Here is a 12,397-nt window from a genome sequence, read left to right on the forward strand (position 1 = left end):
ATATACAACCTTATTATTCTGACAGGATTAAATATGTATACTTCAAAAGGAGAAAATAAGCCACACTAATAATAATTAGGAATCCTGTCAAAGTTTAATCAAGGCATTTCTAAACAACACATACACTTTGTTATCATATCAATACCTAGTTAATTGAGCCAACAACAAAAAAAATGATTACCACAAAGAATAAGTTCAAATGAGTAAGGGTAATTATCCAACAATAGACAGTGATTGGGTTTAAAATGAACTGTCCTGATTAAAGGCCAGGTTTGTGGAGCAGGTGCAGTGAGAGCAGAGGGACTGTTTTTTTTTTTTTTAATTAACCATGCTAACAGATCCACCGTATTCACAATTCCAGTCTCACAAGAGCGCTGTTTACACTACCATCTCTAAAAACAGATCTTCCCCACAGACTGGTTGCTCTCTGACACCATAGATACACATAAAGCTCTTTCATTTCATCATGCGGTTCACTTTCAGTTCACATGCTAGGCCTGTTTGCTGGAGGTGTGTCTTTTTCAAACCCGTTGAGCCAGTTTGGTGAACTCTCTATCATAGGGATAAAGAGAACCGAAGGCAACAATTACAACTCCAGGCATCTTACAAATATTCCAGACATAACCTGCTCTCCAGGAGATGACTATCCGGAACTTCGCCATTGAATATGATGCCTTAAATGATCGTAACACCTTCAGCAACGGGGACACTCTGACAGGCAGGGTTATTGTGGAGGTGTCAAAGCAAACCAAGATTACATCGCTTACGGTGCAGGCGAAAGGCAAGGCTAATGTGGCATGGACTGAGACACATGGGGAAGAGAGTGTGACGTACTGGGATAAAGAGAAGTATTTTTCACAAACACAGTCTGTCTTACCGGAGGATAAAGCAGATGGTAATATCTGATGACACAGATGCTGTTATACACACCGATCTGTGCTAAAACAAGCTTTGTGTTTCGTTTCATGTGCAGTATATATGGTATATATAGACAAATATACAGCTAATATTCATAAAAAAAAAACTGTTAGACCACTTGAAAATTCAGGTTTCTCTGGATGTATTGGATTAGTTATGTGTTTGAGTAAATGAAACAAAGCATTTTTTTATTGACCAATTGTCATTTTATGCTGTAAATGACAACATTTTTTATTTAAAATTGAACAGAAATGGCATCAGTAGTTTGCAGAATAAAGCACATTTAGGTTTTACTCAAACACATAACTATATATGGTAAATTTATGCGGTCTCCTCATTTTTTAATATAGTTTTATGCAGTTAAAGGCAATAATATAAGCTCTCCTGCTAAAGTCCCCACAAAATCAAAACTAACCACATGATTTTGTTTGCTGACACTGCCAGTTTTGTGGTGAACAAATTCATCTGTGCATGTCATAAAGTAAAAAAAAAGTTTGCCCTTTTAATGTTTTATTGAAATCTGAAAATGCACTTCCTGTTTGTTTTCAGTTAAATTATCAGATTATTTACAACATACTTAACCACGCCCCCAACTGTCAGTTCTGACAACAAACAGAAATGGTGAGAAGGAGGTGTCTGTTAGATTGTAATAACTCTCCCCAAACACTTTCCCTGATCTTTCTGAATGAAATGCCTACTTTACTACATCCATTCAGCCTGCAGTAGAAAAAAAAGCCACGCCCACGGTTGTGTCTTTTAATATTCCGTTTCTGTAGGAACTGCATCATGATACAACAAAAAGAATAAAGAAAAAAAAATGAACAATCGCACCTTCTGGTTCATGGGGACTTTCAATGTTAATTTTTTAGCAAACATTCCCAAGTGATGTTATGTTTATTCCCGAGTGATGTTTAATTTGATCTTTCCTTCTTCTGGAAAATGTATTATTTATTTCAGTTTGTTTGGAATGAAAGCATTTAAAAATATATACATATTCCAACATTTAAAAAAACAGTGTTATTAGCCCTTTTAAGATTTTCTTTTTTCGATTGGTTAGAGAACAAATCATTCACTGTAAAACCAAATAGGTTAAGGTAACTCAAACCATTTAAGGAAACTGATTGCAACAAACTATTTAAATTAAAAACTAATCTATATAAGTACTGTGAACTTAATCCATTTGAGTAAACAAAGCAATTTGAGAACAGTAAAACCCAATAAATTAAGAGAACTCAAACCAGTTGAGTACTGTAAAACCCAATAAGGCAACTCAAATCATTTGAGCAAACTGATTGCTGCAAACCATTTAAGTTAAAAAACTACTGTGTATGAGTACTGTAAACATTTAAGTTGAAGTAATAAGATATTTAAGTGATGAAGTAAGTGTTGATTGAGCATTAATGATGAACACCTGCTGTTAAAAAGCAAAATTACTGAGGAGATACACAAAGCAACCTCAGTCGTATCATTAAAAGAAATAAAACATGTTCAACCTCTTAAAATCTTAGCAGAGGATCATTAAACAACACAAACAGTATCAATGGCTTCACACAGCAACACGGAGTTGTTGAGTAGAATTAATTTCCAGTAAATTTTGAGTTAACTACACTCATTTCATTTGATAAATTTGACTGTTGGGTTTTACGGTGTTGTTTACCAATGACTTGCCTAATTAACCTAACTTGCATAGTTAACCGAATAACCTTAAGCCTTTCCATTGTACTTTAAATTGAATATACAGGTATATCTTACATGTCTCTGTTAAACAGCATTTGGAAAACATTTGAAAAATAATCAGTTTTTCACAGGAGAGCTTATAATATAAACTTCAACTATATAAGCAACATAAAATGCTGATCAACAACTTTATCATCCCATGTGTGTTTGCAGGTTTAGAAGTTTGGTTCAGTAAGACTTTTATTTAATGAAAGAATAATACTTTCACTTTCTTTTCATTAAATAACAAAGAAAAAAATATGGAGTGCAATTGTTAATTTTTTTTGTTTGTTAAATGTTAATTAACACTGCTAATAACACAAAAATGTTCTTAGGGTATCAAATCAACGTATTTCAATGACTTTTGCTGGATCATATGACACTGAAGATTGAAGAAATTGATGGAAAATTGATTTTGCATCATTAAAATCAACTACATTTTAAACATTAAAATGGGAAGCATGGTGGCTCAGTGGTTAGCACTGTCAATTTTACAGCAAGAAGGTTGCTGGTTCGAGTCCCGGCTGGGCTAGTTGGCATGTATGGAGTTTGCATGTTCTCCTCGTGTTCGCGTGGGTTTCCTCTGGGTGCTCCAGTTTCCCCCACAGTCCAAACACATACACTATAGGTGAATTGGTAAAACAAAATTGGCCTGTAACAAAATGTATACATGCGTGAGAATGTGAGCGTGTATGGGTGTTTCCCATTATTGGGTTGGAAGGGCATCCGCTGCGTAAAACATTTCCCGGAATAGTTTGCGGTTTATTCCATTGTGGTGACCCCTGATAAATAAGGGATTAAGCTGAAGGAAAATGAATGAATGAATGAACATTTTAAAATCTTTTATTGCAATTGTATTGTTTTATTTTATTTTAACCATATAAATGTAACAATGCTTAGTAGTAGAAACACATTTTTCAAATATTACCAACCAACAACAACTTCATTATGCCAATGAATGTTTTAGGACAGCGATCTTTCTAGAAATTTGACCCTTTTGTTCAATTGAGATTTTTTTTTTTGAATATGATATTTTTATTTTGACCTTAAAGCAACACGGAGCAATACAAAAAGCAACAACAATTATAAAGACAAAAAGAGAAGGCAAACAAAACAAAAAACACACTAAAGACAGAAAAAATGTTTTTAAAACCATTGCTACACATCAGTTCCTCCAGTTTTATACATACAGTAGGTTAACAGTGTTACACATATATTTCTAGGCCAGTGGGCGCAGGCAATATGGTGATCTTGCAGACAATGACCTTTAAACCTGTAAACTGTTATCATTGACATTTGACAGTTAAAAAAGGGTTTCCAGGTGGCTTCAAAGCCAGCAATGCTATCAGAAAGATTGTGTCTAAGTCTCTCTAAATGTAAAGTGCTAGAGAATTCTGATAGCCAGGATTTAAAAAGAGGTTTTGATGTTTTTCCATAGACAATGCTTATTTTTTTGCTATGACCCTTCCACATTGGACAGATTTTATAATTTGATGACTGAACCCATGAAGTGAGTCAGACCAACTAAAAACAGCGATTGCTGGATAGGGGGCAAGGTCAAATGAGAATTTTCATTGGAATTAGCCACTAATTTGGTAAACTGTAAAATTAGTTTCCCAATGAAATTTGGGTGCCAACCAAAAACGTATGTTATGGAAATGTTATAGTATATATACTTTTAAAAACAAAACAAACAAAAAATGTGATAAAAACACATCTCTTTTTGCTAGGCTCTATGACCCTTGTGGCCGGCAGACATGTCTTCCCTTTCGCCTTTCAGCTTCCCAACGAGTAAGTCACGATGACTTCGTCCCACAGGCATACAGTCTGGCTGATAGATGTGACTTATAGATAGACAGTATATACTTTATTGATTCCTGAGAGAAAATCTATCTTCCTTTCAAACAGACTCAGTTACTTTTGCCAGTGTCAATACTTGAATGTACTATATCCTGTATATGCTGAAATATTGATCTAGCATTTACTGCAAGTTTTTCACCGTACAGACTATTAGTCATTCATGTGAGATGCCTCTTTCTCCCCCAGGGGTCTGCCATCTTCATTTAAAGGCGTTCATGGTAAAATTCACTACAGACTTTTGGCCAAGTTGAGCAGGTCTTTCCGTGCTGCGAGCAAAGCTGAAGTAAAGTTCACGTTTGTCGCCAGAGCTGATTATGATCTGTCAACACTGATGGTATGTACATTATCAGTGATAACAGCATTACCATTACCACCCTGCTGAGAAAAACAATGGAAACCACCATCACAGAAGTTCTAATGGTTTCTACTTTAAATACTGTTAAATCAGAACATTTAAAGATGTGTTTAGGGAAATATAAACGAGCCACCAATGGAAGGCAACAAACGACCAGTAAAGACCCACAGGAACCATTATTGTTTCCATTAAAACCAATAGAATTCCAATTATATCATTAAACCCATTACAAATTCTATGAGGGTTTCAACTAGTTTTTAAGTAGGGCAGATGTAATAACCAAAGCCACATTTTATGCATTAAACATAAAGCATTTTTTATAACGATATGTAACCCTAAAACTTTCATCCTTGGCAGACACCTCAACATGGCAGCAAGGACAAGAATGTCATATTTTTTGCTTCTGGAAATATTTCAATGGATATTTTCTTACCAAAGACAGGATACCAGCAAGGTAATCCAGCATTATGCTATATTAAAGGTTCTTTTCTGGAGGTTTTCTACCAATCACTCATTCATACAATTTAGTACAATTTGCCTATCCCCCAGTGCTGGTTGGGTTTAGGGGTGGGGTTTGGTACCACACCTTCTTTTTAAAATGTGACATTTTCATATGACTGAACTCGTACAAATTCCTACGAATTTGCCACTAATCTGACAAACTTAAGTAGTTAAGTTTCCTTGTGAGATCAGAGGTATGTTTTCGAAATCCATCGTTAGCCAACTAAGGTCGCAAGCTGTGTCGTTACAAACATAGTTCTTTGATTTGTTGTTTCTCAAATCCATTGTTCCAGCAAACATTCGCAAGCTTGTACGCTTGCATTTAAACTCGGAATGATTTTTTAAAAAAAAATCACTAAAGTCATCTCTCTTAGGCGGCAAACATTTATGGCATTTTGAAAACAGCCATGGCTCATGACGAAAGCTATAGGTGACCTATTATTTAAATGCAGAATTTACGTTATGTCTTTAAAGCTCATGAAAACAAAAATATCATATATAGCATATGTTGATGCTTTTAATTTATCATAGGTTATTTATTAAGAAACGTATCTGTATTGTTTATGACATGAGCCTGTTGGTTAGAACATTTCTGCAGTGGTTTAAGTGTGTCAAACATAGACTGTAAAATATATGGACGGAGTATCCGTGACGTCACCCATAGGTTTCTGAAGAGCGCAAAAGAAGCCACAAGTAGGCGCGGCCAACCGTCGCCATTTTGTTCGCGCGTCATCGCACCCACAGCGGGATACCAAACAAGGGCAAAGAGGCGGAGAGTGGGCAGAGCTACAGACACCTGCTGGCACTTTGCTTAGACCTGGCAGACAGACTTTACTTTGGGAGAAACGCTTGATACTTTATTACCTGCGACTCGTTTGTGTTCTGACCACATGTGCTTGGCTGTACACTATATCAATAAAGTGATAAGACTTTCAAAAACACTGTTGTAATACATTGAGCCACTAAACATTGCTCTTATGACGTTTTTCAACAGGAGGAAAACGCGAATTACTTCCAAACACTTCAGATGTGTGTGTGTGTGTTAGTAAATGCAAGACTATTGATAAAATCCAGCACAACACTGTATGACAACGCTTCAGATGACTGTTCTAGAGCCTACAGCTAATCAATCTGTCACATTCTGGAGTGCTTTACGGGTCTAAAGAAAAACATTAATGATAAATGATCTTAAATCAAACAAATACATTTATAGACATGGTACACAAGTATATAACTTTACTCACATGGGAAACGAGGCCACATGAATGGTTTGTGAGCACAATTAAGTGCACACAGCATCCCATATCATTTGATAATTGTAAGAAATAAGTCCAAAAGGCAGCTGACTGTGTAAAGCCACATAAAACAACACAAAAATATGATGAATATGCCGTGATCAGTGGCTAATCTGCCGAATTCATCTGAGGTGAAGTGACGGCGACCAGCGAGACCTAGCTGTCAATCAAATGGCCACACCCTTAATTATGCAAACTTAAAATAACCTAATATAAAGGAAATGGATGAGTAATAAAAAAATTCACCCCCCTCACAGTTGTCATGGAGGGTAATAATAGCTATATGAACCAAAATCGTTCTTTGTACCAGGCTGTAAACACCTTTTTTTCTGCTGTAAAGTTGGCCATTCTAACAGTGGGCTCAATTGCACTTTGCTCTATTATGGAGCCAGGACTAGCGGAATTTTGATGAATTGCAGTTTCAGTTACTTCCGTATTGGCCTCCCGAGGGAGAGCGGGAGGTTGCCGCTTGGTGTCAAATTGTAAACTTTTGTAGACTTAAAAAAAAAAACTTATCCTAGTGAATAATAATAATAATAATAATAATAATAATAATAATAATAATAATAATAATATAATAACCATTATTATTAAAAGTATGTTTTTTTCATTTCCTAATAAATAATAAATATTAAATTTAATTTCTTAATAAATAGTCTCATTATTTATTTATTTATATATGAAATTAGAATATGTGTTAGCTTTTTGTAAGGGATTTTATGTTATAATATAAAATTGCACAAAAAAATGACGGGGTTCTTCTCTAAAGAAGTTGTTATTTCACCCCGTTTAGAGCATCATTATGGGCGTTTTACATTTTAACTAATGTGGTTCAGACGATGGATCTGCGACAGAGAAACTGCGGAAACTCGTTACTACATCGTTCTTTTCCCAAATGATCCATCATACTATGATAGTTCAGCCGTGAGTTACATCGTTGTTTAGGAAACGCACCCCAGGCTGCTTCTACAGTGGTTCACATACATCCAAAACAAAAAAAAAAAAAAAAAAAAAGATTTTCTTATAACGTACATTACAGCTTCCCCTCTTTTCTCACAATATGTGTAACCTCTCACAATAAAAGACCTCTAAGCCCCTCTCTCCAGAGAGTCAACTTTGGTTTAATTGGTTTATGGCTTACAGTGAATGTCAGAAACCAAACGTTCCTGACCATATCTAAACACCAGCTCTAGATGCTTTCTCAGCACTTCCCAGAGGGCACCTTGATGTCAAAACAACATCAAAAAAACACATCATCAACTGTCGGTTTTACAGAAACATCATCTTATTTACATGTCAGAAACACATGTCAAACTCCAGGCCTAAGACGCAACTACAGTGTTTGAGGGGCCAAGAAGATATTGCTTGCAGTCAGCCAATAGATTCCATTATCTAAATATTTTACTATACAAACCTGTACAAAGACTGGAATTATCGTCAACTCATTTCGTTCACAAATCAGTTCTTTCTTTTTTTCAACATCTTAAATTTCTTTCAACATCGCACACTTTTTATATTCACAAACCACAGTGTTACACATGACATGAGAAACAGAAGCGCTTTAATGGATCTATCAATTTTCAAACAGCACACAAGAAAGATAAGCACTTTGATTGAAGCCGTAATGCAGTATTTATAATTCAAACAGGTGAAGGGCTTATTGTCCAAGGCGAGATTGTCAACAGCTCAACTCGCAAAATTGTGCCAAAGTACATTATCTACCAGAAGCAGAGCTTTTTTGCTGGAGGCCAGAGAGCCGTGCACACCACAGAGATACTGAAGGAGAAAGGAGAGCCTTTAGTGTCATCCACCCGAGAGAATCTGAATAAAGTGTTGCCTCTTCCTCCAGAGATCAGCTCCACCATTGAGAACTGCAGGATTCTCAAAGTTGAGTACAGGCTAAAGGTATGTACTGTACCATAAAACAAAGCAGGACTCCAGCAGCCAGGTCTACTGAAAGGTTTGGTTTCTTGCCAGCAGCAAAAATAATTAATGCATTTTGTTTTCAAAAATGTTGAGTATGCTTTTGCTACCATTTAACTAAGGAATGAAATTATAGAAGTAAAGGCAATGTTATTAAAGTGTTTGAATGATCATGACTACATTTCTAAAATCAGCTTTTTCTTTGTGTTACAGGTTATACTGGATGTTTCATTCACTAAAAATCCTGTGATTAAACTCCCATTTATTGTACTACCTCTGTGTAAGGAGACCTCATCCAAAGTGATGGAAGGACTATATCCAGACCTGGCAAAAATGAAGATTTCCGATTAATATAAAACATGGGAAGTACTTTTGTTTAGATTTATTGTATCAGACAAAGTAAAAAATGTTATATTAAAAACAAACCAAAAATTTATATGAACGCACGAATGAAATGTGCAAAAATGTAAGGTGTATATTTATGTTAGAAATGAACTTCTGCAAACAAACAAAAATCTTGTTTAAGAATGAGACCACACACACATTTATGGGTGCTGCATATAATTTTGACTCTTCTAAAGCATAAAAATAACATAATATGTTTGCCGATATTTAAGAAACATGGTGAACATACATGTTTATCGGAAAAACAATGCTAAAGTCAGATATTCTGCTTTGTAATGTGTGCTATGTGCCGGAATGTCTGTCTTTGTTTTGATCATTTAATCCGCCCAATGCCACAATTATATTTCAGCACCCCATTGCCTTGGTGGAAAACAGCGTATTTCATTCATTCAGTCAGGAAGGCTCTCAAAGTGTGCGTTTGACCAAAATGCGACCTCCGGTGGACAGTAAAAATGAGACGCAGATTCAGAGTTCCACATAAGGTGGTTATTAATTAGAAAATAATATCAATGTTCTGAATGTAAACATCAGGTGAGCAGGTTACATTGTCACCCTGTGTCCTTACAACACGCTATGTGACAAGATTTGCAGTGATAAGCACTTTGGCTGTTTGCACCAAATAAAACAGGACAGAAATGTACAGCCATTCAGAAGCACAGAATAGTACACTCCCTGCACTCTAACAAAACGGTAAGGTATACAATTTTTAAAATGTTGTGAATCAACCAACAATCACGATCTAAAAACGTAGCTCTGACTAGCCTCCAACTTGAATGCTGATAGGGGTTTGAATGCTATTTCATTAGAAGCATAAAAATAAATGCCTCAATGAAAATATAATAAAATAGAATTTCACCACGAGAAAATGAACTCCTGCAACTTTAATACTTTATTTTTCATCATTTCAATTCAGTTGTTTGCTTTTTCAAAACGCCAGTGTTCTTCTTCAAATTATACTTATGTTTATATCTGCTGCTGCTTTCAGTAGAATGGGAATAAGTCAGACCCCTTAGTTTTTCACGATTCTGCGATTGCTGAATTCAACGCAAAATCAACAAAAAGTCGCAAATTTTTGCAATCCTGCTAAATTCTTAATTAAATGCAAAATAACAGCAAAAAATTTAAATAATATCATAAAACATCAAACTCCAGACCATTTAATCAAATCATATTTATTTTAGTTTGCAATGAATTGTTTTACATGGTTCATAGAGGTTGCATACGCAGCGCACATGATGTATTTGAGTGTCTCTCGAAAAATGGCGTCTCACCTGCTCCCTCACAATCATTACGTTACACGGAATGGGAGGCAGGGGGAGTTTTCAGCTTGTTCAGTAAGCAGACGCAGACGAAGAGTGAGTGATTTACATGTGAAGTTACAGCAAAGATGAAATATAGATATCTTGTGGCGTGAATTGGGTGTTTTGTGCATTTGATAGGCTTCAGACTGCAAAAGAAAGTTGGAACGGAGCAATAGAACAGACAGGTGGAGATGAGATTGATTCAAGGGTGACTGCCGCTGGATGTGACCGAATTGAAGGACATTATTTTTGCTTTACATTTATGGCTGGTATTATGGTGTGCGTCAAATCGATAACTTATTTGGTTTAACTCTTTCTCTGCAGTTAACGAGAGAAAACGCTTCCCTGCTATTGACGAGTTTTACGGCAATCTGTGTTTTAGGTGTATTACGGTAAGGGAAGCCTTAACGCATGTCCTATATGTGACGATTTCAGATGCTTTGGGGAGTGAAATCTGAGGAAAAATTACTATCGTGGATAATAATAAGAGTAATCCAACCTTTCTATGGCTTAATCCCCACCGTTTTAGATCTTGTCTTGACAAGAAGCCAAATAAAGAAGCTTTACTTTTATGGTTTGTGTCATTGTCATTGTTTCAGATTGCACACCTAGCATAGTAGGCTACCTAATATAGTAAATACATATAATTTTTACATTTATATATCTTTTTAATCGCAAAATTGTCTACAAATTGCTGGGAATTACCACCACAAAATCAGTAATTTTTGTCGCAAAAAAAAAAAAATCACAATTTTTTTTGAAAAACTAAGGGGCTGATAAATGTCATGTAAAATTGCAATCAAACTCACATTATTAGCATTTAACACTTAATAAAGCACATGAAGTGTACCTGAGGTCATCATTGACATAGTTTTCTGTTGTTCAGCGGCAAGAAATAGAAGTCATTTAAAAAAATTAATTTCAGGTGTTGGTTAGAACAAAAACTCATTTTAATATGGAGAATATTCTTATATTCTTTCTATCGCATGCTGTTGCTTTTATTAAGAACATGATTTAAATCAGCTTTTAAGCTCCACAGTCTGGCACACTGCTGTTGGTGTCGTCAATCTGGCAACCTGCGCTTGCATTTGTTTTGAACCAGGTGTGTAATACCTATTTCAACCACCAGGTGTCAAACTTACATACTGCACCTTTAAAACACACTCACAGAACATAATTTGCAAGAATGTACATTGTGAAAATAAGTTTAATATGAATATATTACCCTATGCAGCCCTACCATCATTTTTGATCAAATGCACGTATCCCAGAGAGTGCAATGCTCTCTATTGCTGGCCGTGTTCTCTCTGTAACCTCATTTGTTATCAAATCAGCTCAGTTAATTCAACTAAAGGAGAGAGTGTCTCGTGTTCCTTTTAGAAAGTGGACATGCGAAGAGAAATGGAGCACCAGAATGGCATTTACCACGACACGCAGGCCCTCGTGGTGACATAAATACAGAGAAAGACTCAGCCTGTCAACCTGGAGGCCAGGCGAGCTCCGGCTGATTTCTTCAACATAGCATTTATTCCAGCCACCTTTGTGCTTCAATATCCTCCTGCTCTTTGCCGTGTGTATTAACTCACTGCTTTTCATTTAAGAGCTCAGCAGACACTTCAGTGAAGAGAGAAGTATGTGAAATCAATATCACAGCTAATCTGTGACCTTTAACCCCACAGCAAAAGATGAAATATTAGTCTGAGCTTTGTAAATGGAGGACTGTGAATTTATCGGTTCCATTAGAAGATTGATTTGATATATTAGAGCCAAGTAAAAATAAAAAATAAACTTTTAGTGGTTAATTCATATCTATTTGTACGTTCTCATGCATAAATTTTAGTACTATTTGCTCATCCCCCAATAAGGGGTGGGGTTGGGGTGAAATAAAAGGGCTGTAATTTAAAAGTTGTTGGAATTTGCCACTTTTTGGACAAAGTTATACATTTCCTTGTGAAATCAGAAGTTCTCTCTTCTAAAACACAGATCAACTATACAGGCAACACAAAACTAATTCTACTAATTTACTGACAATTCATTAAAATGTTTGGTGTGTGCAGGAAAACATCTGCATCTGAAACCATTTACACAATCAGACCTCACTTTTTTACATGTCCAACAGTCAC

General features: G+C 35.8%; 1 protein-coding gene across 1 annotated transcript; it reads left to right on the forward strand.

Moving 5' to 3' along the window:
- Positions 1-556: 556 nt before the first annotated feature.
- zgc:110353 (uncharacterized protein LOC550482 homolog) lies at positions 557-10,830 on the forward strand. The gene is made up of 6 exons (XM_056464379.1): positions 557-895; positions 4,365-4,425; positions 4,681-4,828; positions 5,207-5,303; positions 8,294-8,550; positions 8,782-10,830. The coding sequence occupies exons 1-6, from the start codon at positions 640-642 to the stop codon at positions 8,917-8,919; spliced, it is 957 nt and encodes a 318-aa protein (XP_056320354.1). The 5' UTR covers positions 557-639; the 3' UTR covers positions 8,920-10,830.
- Positions 10,831-12,397: the final 1,567 nt, after the last annotated feature.

This window comes from Danio aesculapii, chromosome 8 (assembly GCF_903798145.1).
Source record: "Danio aesculapii chromosome 8, fDanAes4.1, whole genome shotgun sequence".
Taxonomy (NCBI): Eukaryota; Metazoa; Chordata; class Actinopteri; order Cypriniformes; family Danionidae; genus Danio; species Danio aesculapii.

Coding starts and splice junctions, on each gene's coding strand:
- zgc:110353 (XM_056464379.1), top strand. CDS start 640: ATGACTATCCGGAACTTCGCCATTGAATATGATGCCTTAAATGATCGT. Junction 896..4,364: donor ACCGGAGGATAAAGCAGATG/GTAATATCTGAT, acceptor TCTTTTTGCTAG/GCTCTATGACCCTTGTGGCC. Junction 4,426..4,680: donor GCCTTTCAGCTTCCCAACGA/GTAAGTCACGAT, acceptor TTTCTCCCCCAG/GGGTCTGCCATCTTCATTTA.